The sequence below is a fragment of the Microtus ochrogaster genome, unplaced genomic scaffold (assembly GCF_000317375.1).
Source record: "Microtus ochrogaster isolate Prairie Vole_2 unplaced genomic scaffold, MicOch1.0 UNK1, whole genome shotgun sequence".
NCBI classification, from domain to species: domain Eukaryota; kingdom Metazoa; phylum Chordata; class Mammalia; order Rodentia; family Cricetidae; genus Microtus; species Microtus ochrogaster.
Window position 1 is genome coordinate 26,602,801 of NW_004949099.1, and position 26,521 is coordinate 26,629,321.

At 47.6% G+C, this 26,521-nt stretch overlaps 1 protein-coding gene across 3 annotated transcripts in view; it reads right to left on the reverse strand.

Annotated features, from left to right (window-relative positions):
* Positions 1-1,402: 1,402 nt before the first annotated feature.
* Positions 1,403-26,521, reverse strand: part of Srgap3 (SLIT-ROBO Rho GTPase activating protein 3) — a 221,035-nt gene continuing 195,916 nt past the window's right edge. For 2 of the 3 annotated variants that reach the window (XM_005364988.3, XM_005364989.3), the window contains exons 15-22: positions 25,653-25,787; positions 22,919-23,024; positions 22,496-22,723; positions 18,902-18,981; positions 14,241-14,421; positions 12,924-13,073; positions 10,655-10,982; positions 1,403-6,511 (exon numbers count right to left, since the gene is read on the reverse strand). In XM_005364988.3, coding sequence (XP_005365045.1) covers positions 6,098-6,511; positions 10,655-10,982; positions 12,924-13,073; positions 14,241-14,421; positions 18,902-18,981; positions 22,496-22,723; positions 22,919-23,024; positions 25,653-25,787 — 1,622 coding nt within the window. In that variant the 3' untranslated portion in view covers positions 1,403-6,097. The remainder of the gene's footprint in view (positions 6,512-10,654; positions 10,983-12,923; positions 13,074-14,240; positions 14,422-18,901; positions 18,982-22,495; positions 22,724-22,918; positions 23,025-25,652; positions 25,788-26,521) is intronic. The other variant, XM_005364990.3, reaches the window with a different exon arrangement.

Genomic DNA, 26,521 nt, shown 5'->3' on the forward strand with positions numbered 1-26,521 from the left:
CTCCTGAGGCTAAGGAGCTGTAGGTAGTGGAAGCTTTTAGCATCATTGAGCAGTCACTCTATGAGACAGGCTGTGGTGGGCTAATGAGAGGAATAGCCCAAGACAGTGCCCCTCTCATCCCTGCCTTATGCTGAACTTGACGATAGCTCCAGTCTGGTTTCTAATGTGGTAGCCAATTTTCTCTTGCTTGAAGTTACCTGGGGAGATTGTCATTCATAACCCAAAACTTCTTAAACAGATCTGAGCAGAAAGTAAGTGTTTCAGCTACTTGTCAGGAAAGCAGGCAGGCAACTAAAATTTGCCCTTTGTGCAAATTTGGTGCCTTGGAGTTACAGTTCTGCAAATTGATTGGGGTGATTGTTTTGTGCAATGAGGCTGCGAGCAGCTTGAGAGCTGGAGGATGGAAACCGGGTCTCATCCATCTGTGTCCCCAACAGCCCATTTGGGGCCAGGCACATAAAAAGATATTCACTGGATGAAAGGCTCTGATTTGGGTTCCTGGGTGAGCGTGATTGTTATGACAAGTAAATGGGTTATGGAAGGCATATAGAAATGTACCATAGACAAAAAGTCTGGCTTAGCAAGAGGAGTGTGTGGGAAATGGGTGGCTATGGTAGGCTCTGGGAATGTGGCAAAGACCCATTCTCTTTTGCACAGAGACTGTTACATGAAGATCCACGGGGGTGGGGGTGGCTCAAGCCCTGAAGTCTTCCTTGACTACAGTAGGTGGCTACAAGACACTTTCTAAGGATCCTGGACCCAGTTTGGAGCCATGAATAGAGGCAGCACAAGGCACAGGAAAAACACACGGCTTGATAAACAGATGGTTCAAATCCTTGCTCCTGAACTTCCTACATGATGAGCCTTGGCTAGGCAAGTCAATTAGCCCCCAGGAGCCTGTGCTTCACCTCTTGCAGGACTGAGTCTGATAGCAACTCCCTGCAGTGGCTGTTTTGAAAACGAGATGAGAAATTTCCTGGAGGTGTAATTTAGTGCTTGGGGCAGAAATTACTGGTTAACAATACACATCCATATCTACACCTGTCCTAAAGGTCCCAGAGGCTGTATTATATTGAGACATTAATACTAAAATTTCACATATGCCTTGATACTAGACATCATCACTGCATAGCTCTGGCAATTTGTCCTTAAATTTTTAGGACATTTCTTGGAATACCAAACAGCTCCTGCTTCCCCCATCTTAGTTTCCAGCCATGTTCTTAGCTCTCTACACTTGAAGCAGTCAGTAGTTCTTCTTGTAACATTGACTTTCAGCTTAAGTATATTTTCAGTGTGGCTGATAGAGGAAGCATGCAGACAGTGGACTGGAGGGTGGGGATGCCACTCTGGGCCCTTTCCCCCACCATGGTCAAGTTACCCTTGCAAACAATCACAGAATATGTTTGAGAAAAAGTTAAGCTGTTTTATTTCACAGGATAGCTCCACATCAAACCAGCAGGCACCATCAGAATACGCAACAGAGGATCCAATCAGACACTCTATAGGACGGGCATTTGGTCATAAGGTAGAGAAATGATATCCAGAAGAGGGCAACAGTTAGCATCACATGGGGACAGGCAACCAGCAATTTCCTAGGGTGGTTTCAGTTTGTTTTTCCTGTTACAATTTGAGGGGAGAAGGAAAGCAAAGAAAACAAAATAGACCAGCCACTCTGAAGCAATCAGAAGCAAACCTATTGTCAAACCATGTAAACAGTCACACTGCCTGGAATGAGGGTCTGGGCAGCAGAGCTAGCCTTGACCCACTTCCATCAAGGGAAGGAAAGTGCACTCTGGCAGTTCCACGTCAAGGAACAGCTTTGTGATTTGCCTGGGACAGTTCGCACAGAAAGGAGGTGTCAGCAAAGGGCAGCAACGGCCATTTGGCCAGTCCCAGATGATGGGACAGTAGAATGCTGGCAGATGAACCTCACAGATGCCAGGAGGTCCTAGACTGACAGTGATGCCCCTTCTGGCAGTTCCCCTGGGCAGCTTGGAGTATGTAGAACTCTCCACTTGGAATTCAGCTCAGTGTAGAAGAGACCCCAGAGAACCAGGGAAGTTGACCTGCACTGCCATCATTTGCATAGCAGAAAATGGGCTAAGCAATGCCTCAGTTCACCCTCTCCTGCCTTTCCCTCCTTGTCACACCTTTCTCTCCCAGCCCAGCAGGACCCACCACCACAGCTAGAAGCACCACCCCCCTCCACCCCTTCCTGGGTTTCTCAAGAGAATGAGGCATTTGCTCTAGTGTGGAACCATCTGGAAGATGAGAAGTTAGAAATAGAGAGGCTAAGAGGGAGGGCCATTGTGTGAGTCCTCAGGGTTTTCCATCACTTGTTTAGAATGCATGTGCACTGGCCACTCAAGTGATGACCAGGCGCCAGGTCACGTGATGTCCTCTGCATCCAGGCCTCCCGAATAAGAAAGGAATGCACCCAACAAGGCACTCCAGGAGATGCCAACGAAGGGAGCCCTGTGTACAGGTTTCTCTCCCACCAGCTCCCCTTGTGTACCACAAATGTTTTTAGTGTTTATAAGGCAGATCTCTGAACTGCTGGTTCCAGCCAGTAGCCAACAGATGGCTCCGTTTCCCTGTGTCTCTTCCCACTCCGATTTGATTTCTTCACTGGACATAAACCTTTACGTTCCTTAGGAATCCGTTTCCCTCCTGACCCCTGGTTTGGTGACTTCAGAGAGAAGGCTCTGTAGTCTTTTAACGCCCAAGACCACAATTCTCTCCAGTGGTGTGCTCTGTCCGGGGTTCAAAAGGCGCTTCGAGGTGAAAAGTTAGCACTGAAAACAAGGAAAGGCGACAGTTCACAGGATCCCACAGCTCAGAGCAGCTCGATGAGGAAAAGAGAAGGGAGGGCAGGGAGGGCAAGTAGGGTCGGAAGCTCAGCTTGTTCTCAAATTGATCGGAGCAAGGTCTTTAGTGGCAGCTGGGCCACACAGTGCCCAGGAAACTAGACCAGGAAGTAATTGTCTTTGGTCAGTTCTAATTAAATGAACATCTTGCTGGTTCATTCCTAAAACAGACTGAACACCGGTTATACATAAAGACAAAAGGCTTGACCTCGGATGAGTTGGAAGTTAAAGAGATCATTCTGTGAAGCCAAAATAAATCTTTTTAAAATGCCCGTTATCAACTAACTGATCGGTACAGCTTTCAATAATGGTGATGAACATTGGTAGACATCACTCCCCTTGTACGCTTGGCTATATTGAGGACTACTAACTATGTTACTACACCCCCCACCCCAATCACTGTACAATTAGGTTTCTGGTATTTGTTTTTACATTGATCTATCTACTAGGTGCAAAGATTTGGTGAGTGGCGTTGGCTATAATGTAATTGTAGCCTTCTTAAAAAAAAATTACAGTTTCACATTTTAACAGTTACTTTCCAGCATTTAACAAATACAGCAATATATAGTGGACTAAAAACAGGCAGGAGTTGGAAGGGAGATGCTCACAATCGATAGACACGGATGGGACTGAGTTGGGGCCTGGGGGTGGCTGAGACATGCAGGGGACCAGATGAAGAGTGTGTGTGTGTGTGTGTGTGTTGGGGTAGGGGTGGACAGTTTTTCCATTTGTTCTGCATCAAAGCTCAAATTGGGGGTTGGAGGAGATGGGGACTCGTCTGCCATCTGTGCATGCGCTTCCCTAAACGTGAATTCATCAGCCACTTGCCAATGGGGGTAAAATAGATGCTTAAGGAAAACAGCTGAGGCTCTGCTCTTGGGACATTTGGGGAGAGCAGTAAGGAAAAATGAAATAAATCAACCCAGAGAGAGATGAATCTGCACAGCCTAACTGGCACTAGGTGTGTCAGGTAACAGATTTGTAAACTCAATTTTGCTTCTATCCAATATTCAAGCAGGGAATGTTCCTTTTTTGTTTGTTTGTTTGGCCTGGGAGGTAAATGAGCTTAAAAATCTGGTAATAGCCCTGGGATACAAAAGAGAACCGTCTTCTCTCCTGGGTGCATAGCAGAGATAGGAGACATTGGTAAATGAGGGCGCTGGAGCCTGATGCAGCCCACATCTTGCAAAGGTTCCAGTCCAGCACCGCCCCCCCAGGCCTTACTCGCTTCAACTGTGAAATGGAGATATTTTTTATGTGCTCAAAGACGGAGGGCCCATCATAGCAAGAGTTGATAGGGAAGGAAGTCTTGGTGGCTCCGGCCTCTCCCTGACATTCTCATTTTCTGCCCATTCTTGGTTCCATATTGTACTCGGTGTAGAAAGTGATCCTCCCCACACCCGAGTACCAGTGACTCATTAGGTCCCTTCCTGAGGAAGGGGGCAAGTTGCCTTTTAATAGAGGACCCAAGAGATGGTGGAAGCAAGCCCAATGGAAAGAAATGCCAAGGGTAGCATTTCAAAGTGTCTGTAGTTGACAGGAGTGCCGTATCCAAGGGTCACACAGCTCCTATCTGGTGGAAGCTGTGGCCCAAATTTTGGGTTTTGTACTGTAAAACTCAAGAGGCAGGCAGAGAGCCAGCCAGGAGGGGTCTGTGTGCGTGTGTGTGCGTGCGTGCGTGCGTGCGTGCGTATGGGTCTGGCATGAGGAGGGAGAGTAGAAATGGTCCCATCAGGACTAGATTTGCATGTGATGCATTATCCAGGAAACCTGGAACTATCTGGAAAGTGGAAATTTACAGCAAAAGTGCAGGTAAATGGAACCCAAAAGAGCCACGCAGAAGGCTTCTGTCCTACTGCAGAATCAAGTACCTTCTTTCTACCACCAGGTTTTCTCTACATGAACTGCTTTAGAAGACGTTAAGGGAGAGGAGGAGAAGGGAGGGAGGGTGGAGAGCACTACTGTTTTCATAAACTCTTGGCCTATGGTGTTTCCTAGCACAGCCCTCATAGGGCGGAGCCAAGGGCTGACTGGGTACTGGAGGCTCTGGTGGGGAAGCACAGTGTGCCTAATTTCAACACCTCCTTGCCCATTCAGTCTCAAATCTGACATAGCATGATTAGTAGAAAGAGAAAAAGAAAAACATGAAATATTTTGAAGATGAGAGAAGTAAACTTCTATAGTCACCACTGATTTATCCCTACAGCATGGCTAGGGGTTGAAATACTCCATATCACTGTTTTGGTTTTTGTGGGGGGTTTTGTTGTCTTTTTCCCCTACCCACAGGTAATGCTGTGTTATGATGGGGCATAGCATCTCACCATCCCGACTCTGTATACAAACCCAAGGGTCTTCACACTAACCTCCCCTGTGCCTTTTGGGGTACACAGTTGACCTTTGGCCTCTGGGTGGCAGGGCAGGGTCTCTGTGGGGGTGGATGAAGGGTTTTCTATGAAGGATTCCCCACCTTTAGGAGCAGCCTGCTTGGGGGTACTGCCTGCCCCATCCTTCCTTGAGGGGCAGACTGTTCTGGAAGGCCACAACTTCTGGAGACAGCTGGAGACTGTTTCTGGTTTTGTGTCTCTGCAGGTTAGTGGTATATTGCTTCGTTCGCAGTTCCTGTGGGGCCTCTAAGTTCTCCCAGAGAAGTCCCTGCAAATCCCACCAAATAACAGTGGGAGATGTTTGGTGGCATGGGTCTGAGGTAAATCTAAGTTTCATAAAAAGAAAAAAAAAAAGGAGCGTCTATATACAGTTAGCATGTGTGTATGTCCAGCTCTCTAGTATATGTATATAGATGCATAAATATATATACACACACACCTACAGATACATACGTACACATATGCGTATATATGCACGTATTTATATACACACAAATATATACGTATGTAGAGAATATCGAGAGAGTAATTTTCCAGTGACAATATGAGAAGCTGGTAAGCATCTGCCTCAGTCTTAGGAAACACGGTCCCTGGGACTGATCTTGCTCCAGCACACCTTGGCATGTCTATTTGCCCACAAGAGGTCTGTGGCATTCACATGGCTGAGTAGGAGGTACAGCTAATGCCTGGGCCTCTGCTCTCCACAGACACACACCCTCCCAGGCTGACCTGCAGGATCTGCCCTCCATGGCCAGGAGATCCCTGGGAAGCAAGTGGAAGCCACCGAGGCCACCCTAGGCCACGGTGTGCTGCAGTGGGCCACGGCGGTGTCACCGGTCCTGCAGGTCACATAGTGCCAGACTTGTCCGAGGAGCTATTGGGGAACATCTTCTCGGTGGGTGTCACAGCCGGGCTGCCGACACCCGAGCTGCTGCTACTGGAGGAGCGGTGCTGGACCACGGGTCTGACTGGGCGCATCGGGGGTGGGCGCAGCTGGGCACCAGCCAAGCGAGCCGACAGGGCAGGCTTGAAGGTGGTCATCATCTCAGTGGAGGAGCTGCTGCTGCGGCGCATGGCGGCGTCGGGGTCTCGGATGACAATGGTGTGCAGGGGGCTGGCAGGCTCCGAGCTGATGGGGCCTGGTGGATTCTTCAGGGGCTCCAGGGTGTCCAGCACCACATCTGGCGCCTGCTTGACAGTGTTCTGTCTCTCGAGTTCCCGTAACTCATGTAAAGCCGTGCTCATGGTCTTCTCGATGTCCTGGGGACAGAGAAGGCTCTGGTCAACACAGACCTTCCCCAGAATGTTTTCTCATTTCCCTGTGGGAGGCCAGACTCTGAGGGTATATTGTAACCAATGCAGGGAATCAACATGGGCATCCCCTGTACCTGTCTTGCGAAAGAAGTTGCCTTCATAAAGGTTGGTCAGGCTATGGCAGGCAGACAGACATTTGTTCAAAACCTGACTCTTGCTATGGAATGGCAGGTACCTCTCTGAGCCTGAGAATTCTCACTGGTAAATTGCTGACAATTATAACACTTACCTTGGAGGGTTGACGAATGTATAAAGCGATCATATCCATGCAAAGAGATTGGCATGGCACCTGGCACTCAAAAACAGTAGTAATGATCCCCATAGCAATGATACTTCATGCTGAGCACTGATCCAAAGTTTTTAATAATGTATTGATAAGGTAGGGACAACTGTTATATGCGATATGAGTACATATCACACATATAGAAATTGAAGCTCAGACCAGGCAGGGTCACCCAGTCCAAGTCAGGAGTCTGGCTCCAAAATCTCTGCCTTTGCCACTGTTTTTTTTTTTTTTTTTTTTAAAGGCCTTCATTTTAGGGGTAGAGAGATGGGTTGGTGGTTAAGCGCACTGGCTGGTCTGACCCAGGTTCGATTCCCAGCACCCACACAGTGGCTTTGTAACAGGTTGTACCTCCAGTACCTCCCAGGGATCTGTCACCCTTGTCTGCCTCCATAGGCACTGCACAGATGTGGTACACATATGCACGCAGGCAAAACATCCATACATGAAATCAAATGAAAAAAATGGAAGTCCTTCATTTTAACAATACAGATATTGCAAGACTTCACACTCTACCATATAGAACTGGGTAGCTGTGGTCAGTTCTTAAAATGAAAAGAAAGAAATCCTTACCCACAGGGAAATGCATGAGGAGTGCACCCTAGAATGACAGGAAGACCACTTTGCTCTCAGCATTGTGACCTAAGAGACTCATTTCTTTCTTTCTTTTTTTCTTTTTTTCTTTTTTGGTTTTTCTAGACAGGGTTTCTCTGTGGCTTTGGAGCCTGTCCTGGAACTAGCTCTTGTAGACCAGGCTGGTCTCGAACTCACAGAGATCCGCCTGCCTCTGCCTCCCGAGTGCTGGGATTAAAGGCGTGCGCCACCACCGCCCGGCTTCATTTCTTGTTTTAAAAGTGGGGAAAGTTTAAATGGCACATAGGACATCATTGTATCTGCAAGCTCATCAGGAAGAGAAAACTTCAGGTAACAGATGGGAGGTACTCCAGGACAGCCTGCATCCTTCTAAACCAATCCAGGGCAGGGCTGGGGCTGGGGCTGGGGCTGGGAGAGCAGCAGCCACTCTGAACTGCACTGCATCCATCTGTGGAAAGCCCACATTTGCTGGGAAGATACGGCGAGAGGATGAACACGACTCTCTGCAAATGGCCAGATGGTGGCCACCCAACTCCTCAGAGCGCAAGAGCCCTTCTTCATCGGGCTTTTAAAAAGCTGTCTCCACACCCAGTGGATGTGAGAGTGGCTGCTCAGGCTGATCTGACCCAGAACCCATGGAGGGCCCAACGGGGGAGCTGGCTTAAACCTTCACTTGCAGGTGCCATGCCCAATCTGAGCAATGTTGACTACTAAGGGATGTTCGCTCTTCAGCAGTTTGAGGCCAGCCCTGAAAGAAATGCATGGGCCTGAGGAGACAGATGGGGCTGCAGCCTGGAGTTACCATCAGTCTTCATCCTGTCCTTTCTGGATCTGCAGGCAGCCTCCTTCCTACCAGACTCCAATGTGCCCAGGGCATATCCCCAACCAGCCTCTTGCTCACCTCACTACCCGGTCTATCCCATTTGCTTTCTGCATCCTGCTAATGACTAACACCCGCTTTTACGTTTCTCCATCATGTTTACCCCTTTGCCCACTGTGTGGCAGCTTTAAAAAGGGGCCCTTCTGGAGAATCTTTATTCATAGGCTCAGTTGTGGGGAACCCTGCAGGAAGAGCTCTCCTACCTGTCTACTGTATACACACTTGCAGGCTCACCAGAGCCTCCACCACTGTTCTGGAACTTAGTCTCCTATTATCCCCACAACCCACCCCAACATCTGCTCCAATACAATGGGATCTGAAAGGTAAAACTGCCAATAACTAAAATATCATTTTCTCATCTCCCCATCCCTGGTAGAGCGTGAATGGGAAAGACAGAAAAAGCTCAGAGAAAGGTGGGCTCAGGGGTTTAGACTGCAGCCTTGCATTAGTCCGATGAGGGATGCGTAAGTCTGCCAGGTGAAGCTGCAGAGAGGCAGTGGGGACAGGGACACAGTTGGGAAGGAACTCATTTTCACCTCCTCCCCCACTTCGGATGACAGTATTGCAGATTTCCAAAACAGCCTCTTTACCTGGGCTTCAAATCTACTTTGTTCAGGGTATTTGGAAGACCAAGAATCTAGGATGACTCCATTTACTATGTGGGGCTCTCTACATCACCTCCCGTTTGGCTCCAACAAAGTCAGAGATGAAGCTGAGCAAGTGGGCAGCTGTCCAGTGTCTTCATGGCTGTTTTCTACGAGCGTCAGTTTCACTTCAGCCCATGAAAAGCACTATCCAGCTAGAGAGGGCAAGTGTACTGACAGCACAGATAGTATTGCTAAGTGTATTTGCTGAGTTAGGCTAACAAAATGCTCCTCGGAGAAAAACTACAGAAGTCTGGAGATACAATATACTCTGTTCTTGCTAGAGATCCACAATGCACAGCAAACTATTTCAAGGTTCTAAAAAGTCTGTCAGTATGTCTTTCTACTTGGTGAGTACCATAGCATACATGATGCTCTGCCTCCACTCACTCCACCGGCATTGTGTAGTAGTCTTTGATGCATTAGGCACAGTGCCCCTGACTGCGTTTGATTGTCCATGTAAAGGACCCTGAGCCAGCTTTAGGAAACCCCTGCCTTGCTGTGATAGCAATCTTTGGAAGATGATGGGTACTAGGGTGATGGTTATCAAGAGGCTAGCCTTCAAGGATGGAAGGCCAGGTTGGCTATCTCCTCTGCTTGGTCCATGCCAAAGGTATCAACCCCAAGGACTCCCTGGAAATGGGCACTGGGATATGAGGTAAACGCCATGTGTGGAGTTCTAGATGCTGGTGCATTGCTTCCAGCCAGGGTGTTCTCTGAGGAGCTTCCCTAGAGTCTCATAAGGACATGCTCAGAAGCGTACGTGCTCACTGCATCCCCTTCTAAAGGGTATTCAAAAAGGCTGTCAGCACAACAGATTCCCCGCAGCCCGCAGGATCTGTTAGTCTCTGACTGTTATCTCTTACAGTCCCTGACTATTATCTTATTGATAATAGTCAACATTGAGGGAGGTGCATAATGGACCCTTGCTCAAAACTACAGCTAAGAGAATAAAAAGGGAAATTTCTGGGAATATGATGTAAAAAACAGACCCAACCAGTGATATGAACTGGTAAACAAACTGACTCTGTTCATCTGGTCAATCCCCCCGAAAATCATCCAAACAGAAAACACTCCAGAAGAGCCTGGAATATTCTTTCATTATCCTCAGCTATTTAGTCCTGTCCATCTTGGGTCTTGTGTCATACCCTTCCAGGGAATGACTTTCAAATGCTAGACTCTCAAAGTATGATATATCCTCCCCTGCTCATTAAAGACACGCAGCCCAGCTGCCGTGTTGGGTTGGCAGTTCTCCTTAACCATAAGCTCATGTGGGCAGGACCAAAGCACATCAGGTCTCCACTGCACTCCACTGTGCGTGGTGAATGTCATACAACAGATGCTCAATCAAGACTCATCAATAAATGAACAGGGCAATAAATGAAAGATGGATGCATGCATGCATTGGTGGATACATGAATTCAATCTTAGCATCTTGTGGAGAGGTCTGCCATTTCCGCAGCCCCATAATCTGGCTACCCTCTCTTCTACCTGGACACTGCGTGGAGGGAGGGTGGGTCTTCCAGTCCTTATAGGAGCTCTTGTTAGTGGCATGGAAAGGAAGCCAATTCACTGTCTGGCTGTTTGGCTCAGTCAACCAAAGCCACTATGGTTGCCCTTACAGCAGTTCCCACCCTCTGTCCCACTGAGTGTCTAAGTGGCCTAACTGCTTTCTGTGGAGCCCTTACTTCTGCCAGGGCCTCAGCCTCCAGGGACTTGTGGTCCCCTAGGCTGCTGTGCCGGGTAGAGCCGCAAGTTGACCTCATGGAGAGCCCTTCTGCCAGTGCCTTCTTGTCAGGGTAGTTGATGCTGCCGGCGCTCCCGAATGTCGCCATCCTCCTCTTCTCAGGGCTCTCAATCCGCCCACGGCTGAGGGGGATTTTGTGGGGGCTGCTGGGGCAGGCAGCAGCTCGGGGTGGCGTGTCTATGCTGGGACCCAAGCCCCGGGGTGGGCTGTGTGTGTCGCCCCCGCTTCGGCGCCTGGGGATGGCCGCTCCATCAGACCGTAGCCGCACTCTGCAAAGGAGCCAGGGGCAGGGAGCATGGGGCAGAAGTCAACCCTAGCCAGTCTCAGAACGGGCCAGCCAACCCCCAAGCCATAGCTACAAGCTAATCTAGAGCAGCTAGCACAGTGAAGCCTCATTCAGCCCGACCACACAATTTGGTGATAAAAGGGCCAGCTCAGACCTGTGACACATGCCCTAAAGGGGAAGAGTAACTTGGCCCAGGGAGGAGAGCCGAGAGTGGGAGCCAGGCTAGCTGCACTGCAAACCAAATTTTAAGTCAGGTCCTGGCAGGAAGATTCCAAAATGGAAATGCTGTGGCTAGCTGTGGTCATGTATATATATAGTCTGAAGCCTTTCAGACTCTAGCTGGTTTGAAACAATGAGGCTTGACTGTACCCAAAGGCCACACTAAGCACAGGAGGGGAGCCCTGGGAATGAAACACCTGCTCACCACTGTCACCCACCAAACTCCCAAGAGCAAGGCTACCTATACAGCTTTCCCAGATCTTGGGAAGTAAGTCACTGAAGAGTGAACACAGCTCCATCTGTGCCTATGGGTACTTTATCCACCTCCGGGGTTCTACTGGTATAAAAGGGTACGAGTGACAATCAGTAGGACAAGTCTTTGACCCATGTCTGCCACGAGCTTTCCTGTATTCTCTCCATTGCCCTTCTGTGAATACATTGATGGACTATCCCTCATCTGCCCAAATTGGGGTGGGGTTGAAAATAACTTAGACTGTGTGTCCTACGGAGGTCACCCAAGGTACAGAGACCTTCGTGAGGGGAGGGAAGGCTGGATGTGGATGAGGGTAGGGAGGGACAGAGGCTGGATATGGGCCAAGTTCCATTGGATTAGTGACAGTTCAAACCCTCTGCCCCAGCAAAGCTAAGCAAGCCTGCGGGTGCCCCAATAGGACCAAAGCATAGGTGTTGGGGAGGAAAAGGTTTTGAGAAAGAAAAGAGGAAGGCTGATAGAGGGAAGAAGGTGAGGAGGAGAGAGGCAGGAGATGGTATGGTCCTCTTAGGAACTGGGACCATACCATCCTCATCTATGGGCCCAGCCTTCGGCTTCTCCACCCGTGGTTCCTATCATCTTGCAGCACTCGAAGCTGAATTGAGCAAACATCACTAAAAAGAGGCCTCAGGACCTCAACTAAAATAAATTCTTAATGGCCCCATTTATGCTGCCACAGGAGTCTCTTGCTCTCTCTGCAAAGACTGAGTTGATCACATGACCCTCCTGCTGCAGCAGCAGGTAGATGGGGCACAGACTTTGACGTTCTAAGAGGACAAGGGGTATGGGGTGAAGCAGAGAGAAGCTGTCAGCTTTTTCTCTCTTCCTGTTCCCCAGGTGACTTGCACAGCTCCTTGTTGGCATATCGGTCATGTGACACAGCCCAGGCTCAGTGGAGAAACTGGCATATCTCCTTCCACCAAACAGGTAGGTGGAGTCGGGTATCAACTTTCACAGATGAAGGTGTGAACTCCCTGTTTAAGTGGTGTGTTTCGGGGATGGGGGGGACTGTGGGAGCTTTACATTTTCAAATATTGTGTAACAACAGACAGCTAGGAGGAGGTGCAGGAGCTGGAGAAGGAGAAGCACTCGCCAGTTTTTCTCTCGTGCATGTCTCCCTCTCTCTCATTATTATATTAAAATTTTAAGACAGGCTGGGCTATGATTATTATTTAAAATAAGAAGCTCTGCAGTGGCAGCATAGATCTTCTTCTTCCTGCACACCCCCTACACACCAAAGCTGGGCCAGTTCACACCTGGAATCCTTGGGCCATCCCAGCCAGCCCACCCAGCTGTACTCAGGGTCATGGTTTGTAGAATCAAGGAGCTGTAGGAGTCTCCTCCTCCCCTTCCTACCCTCTTGCTTCCCCCAATTCACACACACGCAGACAAATGAGGGCGCTAGTGGGACGAAAATGAACCCGCATTTCCTACCGGCCCATCACCCCCCCAAAGCCATAATCAGAGATGTGCTCTGTGGGGGACTGGAGGTCATTCTTGGAGGAGGCCTTGTCATCCAGCAGTGGTCCACTGCTGGCCTCGCTGTCAGCCTTTTGACTCAGGCTGTCGGAGAAGGCATCGTCCCTGCGGAGAAGAGAGGCGTGAATTGGAGGTGGTCCCCGTCCTCTTCAGGAAGGCCCAGGATGCCCAGAGCTCCTCCAAAGCTGTCTGCACACACCTATGGTTGCCTGTACCAGCAGCCTAGACTGAGCACCTTCCATCCACGCATGCCTACCACATGCTCCCATAGCCAGGCTCTTTCATGGGTGGCTCCTTTGGATTCCACCCCCGTTCCACTGTTTCTTTCCCTTTTTCTACCTTGTCCTCTCTCCGAGACCCTCTCAATGATGGAGACAAGGTAGAGAAATTGGTGTTGGAGTCTACAAGCTGAGCACAGGGTGCTGAGTGCTGAGTCTCCTAGCACAGGATGCTGTATGCTGAGTTTCCTATGGCTTCATGCAAAGTGGTTCAGAGTCAAGCAAGGGGGGAAGAGCTACCTCCATCCCCGTACCTCCCTATCTGGGGTCCAGGATACTTGGGAGGTAGCCTTCTATTACAGCATCCCCTTTCTCATTTGCTTGGCCTTGGTCTTTGTTCACGCTCAGAACCCTGCATCACAACATAGGCTTGGGGTTCCCCTCCTGTGCAGTTTAGCTCCACGGCTGCTTCCAGGATAGGTCAGCTCCACTGAGCCAATCCAAGCTGGAAGGGAATGAGAGCCTAGGAAGGACCTTAGACAAAGTCCCAACTTCTTTAACTTTCTGACAGTGCCAGATATTTGGGATGTATGGTGTTTTTAACTCCTTAAATCATTAAAAATGACACCTGGTTAAAGTAAAACGGGATGCTTGCGTTTCTCCACTCCCTGAGAAGGTCACATCTGGAATGGAGGGCTGTGAGCATTAAGGGGTGGTGAGCTGATCGCTGGCTACAGGGACAGCTCAGGATAGTGGAGGGATATGAAAAGACTATGGGATGCTAGTGACCGTGGTGGATGGTGAGAGCTCTGGTTATGGCTTATGGGTTTGGATGGCAGTCTAAAGGATGAACAATGTGCATATTTCTTTTGTGGATTTGCACTCAGAGAGACTTAGATTAAAAAAAAACATTCTTAGAGATCATCAAGATTTGCTATTGATCCTGGGAGAACAAATTGCCAGCATATAACCCAGTATTCCCCTTCTACTGCCCATTCCAGACATCACTAATCTATTACCTCACTCTTCACAGAAGGCCCCAGTTCTCACTCACATGTCCTGTACAACTATGTACTGATGAGGGATGAGTCCATCCACACCATTGTGACGGCCCTCCCACCAGTCCTCTGAGGCACGGTGGTACAGGAGCAACGAGGCCCCTTTTTTGAAGGACAGCTCACGAGGGGACCGCCCCACATAGTCAAACTTGGCGATGGCCTCGATCTGCTCCACTTCTGAAAGAAAATCAAGAGACAGAGCATCTGTGAGGTGGGAGGGGTGGCCCAAGACTCAGACAGCCTGTGCTTCCGTGAGGAAGATGGGCAGCAGGCTTGATAAGCACAGGTGAGGTCTGGGGCTTGGGACCAGCCCTCTAGGTTCAGACTCCTCCCCACTGTCAATCTATGCAACTTCTCAGAATGTCCAGTGGTGCAGACCTGGAATCTCAGGGTTCTAGGAGGACTAAGAGTTTGTAACCAACCTGGGTTATACAGCAATAACCTATCTCATAAAAAAAATCAAATAAATGAACAAATATAAAACGTCCGCAGGGAGCTGGCATGCCAGGTCCATGTTTTCCATTGCATGATTATGGAAACCAGCTTGGCTAAGCGTGGTAATGCATACCTGTAATCTAAGCACTTGGGACGTGGATGCAGGAAAACAGGAGAGGGAGGCTAGCCTGAGCTACGCGTGTGTTTGAGGAAATTCCTTTTCCTTCTACACCTCAGCATACATCCTACCCCCACCCATGAGCCCCTTTCTCTCTTGTCCACTTACACAGAAGTATCACGTACTGCCTGTAGGACTAGCTTTTCATTTCTATCCACTCACGATGCTCTCAAGGGGCTCTTCAACTTCCAAATGGTGAATGGAAATAGGGACACAGCACAACCAAAACTCATGGGTACAGCTACGGCTCGGATGGAAATTTAGAGATGTAGATGACAGTGCTATGAAAAATTCTAAATCAGTAACTTCTGTTTTCACCTTTAAAAAAACAGGAAGTACAGGGGCTAAAGAGAAGGCTCAGTGGTTAAGAGCAGGCTGCTCTTCCAGAGGACCTGGGTTCAATTCCCAGCACCTACAACTCAGCTCAGACTCCCAGTGATCTATCACACTCTTCTGACCTCCAAGGGCACTGCATGCACACGACACACAAGCATACCTGCAGGCAAAACCTCATACACATAAACCAAAAAAAATTAAAATATAAAAATTAAAGACATTAGAAGTGTAAACTAAGCGGGGTGGTGGTGGAGCATGTCTTTAATCCCAGCTTGGGAGGGCAGAAGCAGATAGATCTCAGTGAGTTCGAGGCCAGCCTGGCCTACAAAACAAGTTCCAGGACAACTATTACACAAAGAAACCCTGTTTTGAAAAAAAAAAAAAAGGTGTAAACTAAAGATAAGGCAAGAAGAGGCGGGGGTGGGGGAGGAGCAATACAGATTAGAGTAGAACTAAATGAGACAGAGACTAGGAAAAGGTCCAAGCTGCTTCTTTGAAAAAGATCAATCAAATTAACCAATGTTTGGCTAAATAAACTAAGAAAACAAGAGAGAAAAATCACATTAATAAAATTCAAAATCAGGAATGAAAGAGAAACATTAATGTCATTACTTGGGAGGAAAAAGGGTATCATAAAGAAATGTTACCAGCGATTATATGTCAACAAATTAGATTAAGTAGAATGAAATGGCACATTACTAAAAAAAAAAAAAATGTAGACTCCTGAAACTGACTTGAGAAACTGAATATCTGGGGCCAGCGAGAGGACTCAACAGGAAAGAGTGCTTGTCACCAAGCCTGACAACGTGTTTGATCCCTGAGTCCTATATGAAAGAAGGAGAGAACCAACTCTTGCACGCTGTTCTCCAACCTCACAGACCTAAGTCATGATATAACCACCCCTTCCTCAACAAACAAATGGAAAAACCAAAAAACCCCAACACCTGGGGTCAGGAAGATGGCTCATGGGTAAAAGTGCTTGCTATACAAGTCTAATGATTTTATTAAACAATGTAGGGGGGAAAAAAGCTGGATCCAGTAGTCCACATCTGTAATCCAGCACTCTTGTGGTAAGATGGAAAGGGCAGGCATAGGAATCACCCAGAAGTTCACAGGCCTGATAGCCTGTAGCATGCAGTGACAGAAACAAGAGAAACCATGAGGTCTCAACAAGATGAAGGAGAAGGTTGTCCTCTGACTTCTAGGTGCATGCCACACCATGCATGTGCCTTCCCAGCATGCATGCACATGCACACGTGCTAATAATACATTTTATAAAAAGAAATAGAAAACCTGAATGAGTCTCTGAGAAGACGAACTAACTACCAAAGCACCTACTCAGAAAGAAATGCCCAGTCCTGTGAGGCTTCACTGCTGAATTCCACCAAACATTTAAACAACAATAATTATTCACCACATCTTCCAAAAACCACAAGACAGGGAAACAGTTGGCGACCCATTTCATGAGGCAAGTATTATCTAACACAAAACCTGGAATATATTACCAGAAAACCGCAGGCTGACATCTCTTATGAATATGGATGAAATTCTTCTCTACAAAATATTAGCAAACTGTATGCAGAAATATGTAAAAGGAATTGTTCTCCATACCTGAGAAGAGTTTATCCCAGGAATGTAAAATTGGTTTAATATCTAAAATTTAACAATTCTTGTCAATAAAATAAAAAGAAAAATTGACACGATCATCTCAAAAGATGAAAAAAAGCATTTGGCAAACATTAACAAGTTTTCCTAGCAAAACACTTCAGAAAAACAAGAACAGAAGGGTGCATCCTTGACTTGATTGAAAACCTCACTGCTGGGTGGGAGAGATGGCTCAGCCATAAAGAGCGCTTGCTGTATGATCATGAGGACTGGGGTTCAGATCCCAGCATCCATGAGACAAGTCAGGCACCTGGCAACACACCTGAGATCTCAACTCTGAGACAAATGAAGACGGAGTGATCACTGAGGCTTACTAGCTTCTGGTCCAGCAGAAAATATGTGAACCTGGGTTTGGGGATCCCGCCTCAAAGAAACAGTGATCATGGAGGATGCTCAACAGCCCTTTCCTAGTCTGCATATGTGTGCCAGGCATGAGTACTCATGCACATATATGCATGAAAATACAGTCACACACAGACACTTATTAAAAAAAAAAAAGAAAAACTCTGACAGGTAATAATGCATCTGGTAGGAAACCACTGGCTGCTTTCTCTGTGTGGTGGTTTGAAATGAGAACGGCCTCCATGGGTTTGTTATGTTTGAATAGTTGGTGCCCAGTTAGTGGAACTGTTTGGGAAGGAATATGAGGTGTAGCCTTATTGGAGAAGGTGTATCACTTGTGTGTGTGTATGGGGGTGGGGAGGATGGTTAGACTCTAGACCTCTGATGCTGTAAGCCCCAAATAAACTCTTTCTTCTATAAGTTGCTTTGGCCATGGTATTTTATCACAGTAATTTTTAATTATTTCTATTTTATGTTTTTTAAAAAGAAAACTATCTTTTTAAAATTTTATACAGCAATCCCAGTTCCCACTCCCTCCCCTCCTCCCATTCCCTCCATCTCCCCCCTCACCCCACCCCCATAAGACACCTGGCAAAAAAGAAGGCAAGACAAGGGCTTTCATGAATATAGTCAAAACAATGAACAACAAAATACAAACGGGATGAATTGGACTCCATTAAAATTAAAACTTTTTGTGCCTCAAAGGACAACATATGGAAAGCAATATGCAAGTCTCATAATGGAAGAAAACATTTGAAAATCACATTTGAGATAAGAAACTTATATTTAGAATATGTAAAGAGGGGTTACAACTCAATACTAAAAAGACAAATTTAAAATGGGCAACAGACCTAAAGGCAGAATATTTACTGTTGCTTTTCCAGGAGATAGAAGGTTTTAGTGCTGCCCCTCAGTACCATGGGTCCTCATGTACTGAAGGGTAGCTATGCTGCTTGAATATCTGTGAGACTGTGGAGACTAGTCCTGTGGCCAGCTCCAGTAGGCATGAGAGCCCCTGGGAGATTTCTGACCTAGACTCTGCCCACTATGTCTTAGTGGGTAAGGAGGCCTGAGCCCATTTAACTCAGACTGCTCATCTGTGTGGTCCAATTTGCATCTGGCAGGAGCAGAGGAATCAGGTAGATGCCCCCCTCCCCCACACATCTGTTTCTCTCCACACTATCCAAGCAATTCTCAGGTGCCCCTACATGGGCAGGTCCCTTTTAGCTCACACTGTCAATCTGTTCTTTGAAAGCTGCTTCCAATCTGTTGAAGTCTGCTGAGAGTTCGGAAACTTTTTGAGGATTTCCTCATTCATCACCAGGTCCCAGGCCCCAGGTCCCAGCAAAGGCCTGGTGCAAAGCAGATCCTCGAGCTGGGGCCAGGAACAGCAGAGGAACAGGGGATACTTTCCTCTTAGACACTTGTCTCTGACTTTTACTGACCCAGGCAGGACACACAGAGGATGACATGGGCCAGGAGTGGTGTGTTGTAAATGTATAGCACCTACCAGGATTTGCTCTATGTGGACCTACACTAGGACCCAAGGCATGCATTAAGCCTTTTCTGAGTCCCTGTCCATGCTGAAGGGCCCCCGTGCTACCTGGAGCAGTGGGGCTGTGGGTACTGCCTCTGTGATTGGCTTGAGTAAGCATGAGAGATCCCTGTGGGTCTTTTGGCCTAGACCCTCCCCCTACTCACCTTCGTCACTGGTATGAGGCTCTGTGCCATTGTCATGGTCAACTTCATCAATCGTCCCTGGCTCACTGTGTGGGCTGTCACTGCAAGCAAACATAGGAAGAGGACTTGTTGGGGACTTTCCTGAATACTGCCTTAGTGACCCTAGCTCTGGAATGGACTAGATTATCAAAGGCTTGAGTATGTGTATTGAAAGCATCATCCTCAGTGTCACCATGTTTGGAGGTACAGTCTAAGCAAGGATGATTAGACCATAGGGGCTGTGTTGTCAGAAACTGGTGTTGATCAAGGCCAGTTATATGAGAGCAGACTTACTGCGTTAGCCCTGATCCCTTGGGGCTCTCTTGCTTGTTCTCAAACTTTCTTCCCCTCTGCCTTCCACCATGGGATGATTTAGCATGAATGCCCTCACTACATGTGGTATACCTCTTAGTTTTCAGAACCCTGGGCTACACAGACTTCAGTTCAGTATTGATGATACAGTCTCAAGTATAGTAGCTGATGTGAGCTGAAATGCTTAAGTGCTCAATGAGATTCAGACGGCAGCAGGAAACTGCAAGTATCTGAAGGCCAGGGCTCTCCTTTCCTCATGGAGTGTGCGTGTGTGTGTGTGTGTGTGTGTGTGTGTGTGTGTGTGTGTGTGTGTGCCAGGTTTTCATCAAGCTATTAACTGGGTTCTACTATATTCCACTGTGTTAAGAAGGAAGGACACAATGAGAAATCAAGTGGACCAGGTCCCTGACCTCACACCTCACATTCTAGGGAGAGCAAACAGCCCACGTAATGGGGCCAGTGCATAAAACAGTTGCAAGATGAAATAATGATTTATAAAAAACAGGCCTAGATGAGAGCAGGAGAGGGGACCAACATAGAATGATCTGGATGGCTTTTAATAGGAGGTGACATTTACGATGCCATTAAAAAAAATAGCTTTAGGCAGCTCAGCTGGTAGTGTCTAGCATGTACAAAGGCCTGCCGTCTCTCTCCGGCATCACACGAACCCGGCCTAGTAGTACATGCCTGTAATTCCAGCTCTCAGTAGGTAACGGCTGGAGGATCAGAAGCTCAAGTGAGCTTCGGCTATATAATGAGTTTGGGGCCAGTCTGGGCTACCTGAGACTGTTTTTAAAAGAACAAAAAGAGATAGAGACTATATTGTGAAAAATTCCCCATTGCCACCAGGATTAGATCCAAATCAAGGGCATCAGAACCGGCCTCCAGCTGACCTATGCAGCCTGGCACCTCACCACCCCCCTGTCACACACCCCACCCTCAACAACCCGAGACTCTTTTCACTCTGCTGAGTGCTGCAGGCCTCAGACTTTCTTGCCCTAGTCCTCTGTGAACTGGCCCCAGTTTAGGTTGCTGGCTTGGATCTTTCTTTACCTCCTTGGGAAGCCTTTCCTGGTGGCCTGTGATTGGCTCAGGGGCTCCCTCTGAACTAACTTGCCTCTGGTCCTCTTAACACTCCTCCCACTGAAGCTACTCTACCCCAGGCACCACCATCCCTGCCACCTGAAGATCCAGTCCCCAGAGGATGCTGGGTGGAGGGGGTGGGCACTGCTGAACGAATGGATTTGATCCCTACACTGAGACCTTCAGACGTTCATTTCCGTTTTTAGTTTTGAAAATACTTTCAAAGTGACCATGTGATTGCTAATTTTCTAGTCTCATAGGAAATAAAGAAAAGTGTCAACGTGGTGAGTGTGTATTGTGCGTGTCTAAGTTGTGTGTGTAGCTTCTCTTTATGCTGAAACTGTGCTTTTCTAGCTGCATGTGGGTCCTTTACAGTGTTAGGACAGAGAGCGGTGACCAGAGGCCACTGTGACCAGACACCCTGTGGCCCTTCGTGTCTGTTTGGAGAAGAATGTGCACTGAGACAGACAGGCTTCTTTGAAGCAGTTGCCTAGTAACCCTAGAGAATGGGGGCAATTGAAGCATCCAGGCATCCTTTATCAAAAGCCCAAATTCCCACTGGCCATGACAGATCAAGTCTACAAACCCAGCACTTATTGAGGCAGGAGGAGCACAAGTTCAATACCAGATTTGGCTAAATAGTAAGACTCTTTCAAAAACACCAAACTAAAATGTCTAAGTTCCCTGCAGGCACCTGGCAGAAAGACTTAAGTGTAATGTTGTGTTGACCTGGGTTGGGGACAATGTAACAGCTGGAACATCTGACTTGTCTCAAGCAGTATGCTTAGTAATTTTCTCTTCTCTGAATTCCCCCCAATTTTCCTTCTTAATTAAAAACATAATTGGTAGAAAAAGCATACAAATTACACATTTGTAGGGTATCGTGTGATCATTCAATAGATACACAAATTGGGTGATACTTAATTGAGGTAAACATATCTGTTTCCTTAAAATTTACCTTAAAATAATTAATTGTATGCGGGGTAGACGGTGGGGAGGGTGTGTGTGTGTGTGTGTGTGTGTGTGTGTGTGTGTGTGTGTGCAGGTGCCTGTGGAGGGCAGAAGAGGGCATCAGATCATCTGGAGCTGGAGTTCAGGCAGCTGTGAGCTGGGTTCTGGGAAATGAAGTAGAATCCACTATAAGAACAATTCATACCCTCAGCTGCTGAGCCATCACTCCAGCCCCAACATGGATCTTTTTTGTTCTGTTTTGGTGCTGAGGCTCAAATCAGGACCTCCCACACAGGAAGTATATGCTCTACCAGCGGGCTATGTTCAGAGCCTCTCTGTCACTTTTTTCAGCGCAAAAACTTCCCTTCACCCTAGTTTCCTGAAACATCTGGAATGCTGGCGCTGTCTGTGGTCACTCTTTCACTACAATTTAAACACAAAGTCATCTTCTCTCTCTCAGGCTTAGCTTGGGGAAGGCAGCCAGGCCTGGACCCGAAAAGGCTCTTAACTGTTTCTCCTGATACAGGGAGTCCTAACACTAGGACTCATTAGTTACCACTAATGATCACTGACCTGAGGTGAGACATTGAGACAAGAAGCCCTGGAACAGAGAACTCCTGGATGGGAGAGGTTGGTGACAAGGGTATCACTTCAGCTGTTGAGGTCCATTATGGGGACACCCACTCTTCTGCTTCCTGAGATAGGCCTCACACATGGCCAGCCACCACGTTATGAAAGCTCCTCAGACTCAAATGGAGCCCCTAGAACAATTCCTGGGAACTTCCTATAGGAATGTCTGGGAAAGAGAATCTCTTCTTCTGTTGGGGATGCAGAGAATGGGTAACGAAGCTTAAGGTGCTCGCTGGCTGCCTTCTGACAGCCGTGAAGTGAGATGCTGAAGCCAGCACGGAAGTAAGCAAGGTCAGGGTAGGAAACTTCAGGGCCAGGTCCTGATAACAACAGCCAAGCCTCTGCACCCAGCTACATCTGATGACACAGTTAAGTCAATGCACGTTTGGCTTCAGCTATTTGAAAGTGTGTTTTATTCCTTGCAACTTACACAATCTTAGCCGATGTATCTGTTGCTCACGCGGGGCTACAGCAAAGTCTACGTGGAAAACTATGTATGGTACATGGACCCTAGTGCAATGAGAAAACTGGAAGGCTTCTGACTGTTCCTAACAACGATAGGATGGCGCTAACGGTCATAGTAGAGGAAGGGTGCCTTACCAGTACTCTTCCCCTCCAGCCATGCATTTTTCATACACGGGTCCCTCTAGCTCCCGCGGGCTGGGGAAGATGGCTTCATGGTGGATGATGATGGTTTTGATGACTTCATTGACATGCGCCTGGCAGGATACAGGGTCCTGCCCATCAGGGATATGCATGAGGGTGGGCCCGAAGCAGATGGCCAAGTTGTAGGGATCCATCATGTTCTCATCACTGTACTGGGAAAGGCTAGGAGAGAGCAGGTACCCACCGTTCACCCAAAAGGCAGATCCTCTCCCATGCTTTCTTCTGTGGGGGAAAGTGGGACACCACACAAACGCAGGAAGCTCCTGTATTCCGATTTATCACAGTAGCGTTTTTAAGAGCCTTGGGACACCCCTCCCCCAGGAGGCCAGTCGGAGGGCTCCCCGGGCCAGTACTCACTGATTGAGGAAAGCAAAGAGGTATCTCATGACCACGATGACCACGCGGGGCAGGGTGATGAGGATCTGCTGGATTGGGTGCACCCTGTCAGCTGGGTTCTCCAGTTCTGTAAGGCACAGAGGGTTCAGGATGCCTGTTACCCTTAAAGCAAGGCAGCGGATATCTCCAGACCCCACCTCCTCTCTCAGTTACAGGGACTTGAGCTGGTCTAGAAGACCATGGAGAAATCTACAGAGAGGTACCTGGAACTCCGGTAGCAGAAACTCTGGAGCAGCTAGGGACTGCTAGGAAAGAATATCCTGTCTGAGGATCAAGGGAGTGACATGAACCCCAGAGTGGACATGTGACATCCAAAACCGATAGCTCTAAAGTGTTCTGGTAGAGGGACTGACATATGCTGCTGTATGGTCTCAGATAGTTTAAGTTTCTGTCATTGGCAGTCTTGGAGTCCTGATGACACAGGCAGGGATGGGGGTATGTGTGGCAGGCACCAGCCACAGCATAGGCCTGGCACACCACAGTCACTCAGAAAAGAACAGTGCAAACACAGGCTCCTTGAATGACTTATTGAGGAGATGGCTTGGCACATGCCAAGCATCTCACCTGGGATCGGTTCTCAGGTGAACCTCAAAGAGCCAAATGCTGATATTATGGCCTGCGAGACAGAGCAGGACCTATAGAGTTGACAGCCTGGAACTACAAGCAGTGTGATGCCAATGATGTGTGTCCAGCCAACATGCCACACGTCAGTGATGTTTTCCTCACAGAATCCCAGCTCCCTAAAGCCACTGCTCTCCTCAGCAGTCAACATGGCAGAGCTACAGACAATCTTGCCTGCTTCAACTCCTGGCCACTATTCTCCCCCGGGGTCTGAAAACTATCTGGAGACACACCTCTCTGTGAGGTGTTATTGCCAAAGTTGGAATGCTTGTTTCCTGACAAGGCATTGCGTGGGATGTATAGCTAAAAGAAGCCCATTCTGGCAGCAGCTCCCATATGCCCTGACTGTGGATCATGTGCAGAGAGATGTTGTTTGCCTTAAATTTCAACAGGGTTATTGATCCCTCTAGCTCACCTTCAAGACCTGGCTGGAGGAAGTTTCACCCAAGTAAGATATCAGTCAGTTTTATGCATAAATTTATGCAGAATTTTATGCATAAATTCCACTGCCTCTTTACAAGTCCTCCAGACCCACCTGTCAGTCATCCACGCCAGGTACCCCCTCTTTGGTTATTAACTACATTGTATTTTTTTTAGATTTAGATTTAGTTATTATATATACAACGTTCTGCCTGCAGGTCAGAAGAGGACACTAGATCTCATTCTAGATGGTTGTGAGCCACTAAGTGGTGGCCAGGAATTGAACTCAGGACCTCTGGAAAAGCAGCCAGTACTCTTAACCTCTGAGCCACCTCTCTGTTGTTTTTTTTTAAGGAACTTTTATCATTCTGTTATAAGAAAAAATGGACAATCCTTTGTTATAACTAGGAAAGAGCATACAAATATGTAACGGCGGGGCTATGTTCTAAGACATGCCGAAGGCAGGGAACCCATCTGTACCATATCCTTTAGCATTCACACCTTTGGGGAAATTTACCTCATGAAATAGACACAGGAAGGTACTAGCAGTCAACAATGAATGAGAACAGTTAGAGCAGTGCATGGGATGAAGGTCACTTAAAACTTAGTATTTCTAGGATTTCCTATTCAAAACCCCGCATTGCAGTCAACTGGGGGATAACTGCAACTCTGGCAATCAAGAGCACAGAAGGGGAGCTACTGCTCAACAAATGCAAGGGGTGCCACTAAACGACAAAGGCTTTGAAAGATGACCCTGGCGATTGCATTTGGACGGAGGTTGATGTGTGAAGGATTCTCTATGCCATACTCAGAGCCGTAGACAGAACAGAAGAGACCCTCTCACCATGAGACTTTGGTCAGGCACAGTCATGATCTATGCTGGGATTTCCCTCCTCATCCACTCATTGTCCTGCACAAGGTTCTGAGTTACGGGGATCTGGTCTAATGATACTGGCTAAGTCAGTGACATGGAGTCTTTGTGTACTGGGATTTAGAGTTTGGTTTAGAGTTTGGCATAGATCTTAAAAGATGAGAAGGAAGGAAACACTGAGAAACGTGGTAAACAAAGAAAGAAAACATGAGGGCTTAAGCATGGCCTTCCTTCTCTCCCATCCCAGGAACTGCCAGTATCTCCTCCATCTGTCAAGCACTCTCATGACTACCAGGGTAAAGATGATCTCCCAGGCAGTTGACTGTCACCATTTCTCTTGTCTGCTGACCTGATCCCTAAGCCTTCCACAGATCCCTACCACCCAAAGACAAAGCTGTGGGGTCCTTCAAAGACGTTCATACCTACTTCTCATGCAACTGTACCAACCTCTTGCACCATGCACTGTTGACCCAAGGGGTCCACTATCCCCAACCCTTCCAGGTCTTCCAGTGTCCCCTCCTTTTGGAAGGCTTATCCACATCCCCTGCACAGGTCTACTCTGACCCCAGGTTCCTCTATACCTCTTCTCTTAGCTCTGTTGTACATGAATGCACCATATCCATCAGTTCATTGTGCTATCTATACAGCTGCGTCTTGGAGCACTCTGAGGACCAGACTTCTCTCATAGTGTCCCTTTCCCGTGCCTGGCAGGATAAAGAGCCAGCCCTGCAACTTCTGTAAAGACCTGTGGGGCAATGGGTTGTCCACCTGGAAAATACTTACTAATAGTAGATATCAAATCTTGAAACCTTTCCTTAGGAAAGAGTGGGTTTTCCAGGCCTCGGAAATACAGCTTTAAAACACCAGCGACTGAATTGATATCTCGCTCATTTTGGTCATCCACGAGGGGGTCTTCACCTGTGTGGAGACAATGGTTTAGGCTGGTGAGGAAGGAGAATCTCTTTCCCAACACTGGAGGTGACCTGGCCAGCCTGGATAGGAGGGGAAAAGGATGGGGCAAGCCTGAGAACCTGTGATCCTCAGTCTCTGCATGCTTTGAATTTATTATTGGAAAATGTTCAAATCCCCAGAAAAGAGATAAGCATCCAATCATGCATGTCTATCACCTTTTACTCATCCCTCTCCTGAGTTTTCTCTTTATTATATACATCATGGCTCAAAGATTAGAGAACTGTGGACATCATAACACATTTCTCTTAAGAATCAGGATATTCTCAGCTAACAACGGTAACTTTATCTAAACCAAGAAAGAGACAATCCTTCCAAAAATAACACTATACACAGCCCACATTCAAACTCCACCCACTATGTCTGTCATGGAATTTTGTTTTCAAAATACAAGTGCTATTCTGAGTTCCCACAATTCATTTGGTAGTTGGCAGTTGTTCTTTTTGTTTGTTTGAGGCATGGTCTCCATGTATCCCTGGATGACCTGGAACTTGGGACAATCCTTCTGCTTCTGCTCCCAAATGCTGAGATTTAAGGTGTCCCGCCAGCGTGCCTGCCTTGAAGGCCGGCCACCTTTTTGGTTTTATAAATATAAAATAAATGCCAATGTTTTTTGAGTGCTAAGTTTGTGTTTGATGATGTACTCGTTTCTGTCTTGTAGAAGACAGAACTGCCTCATATTC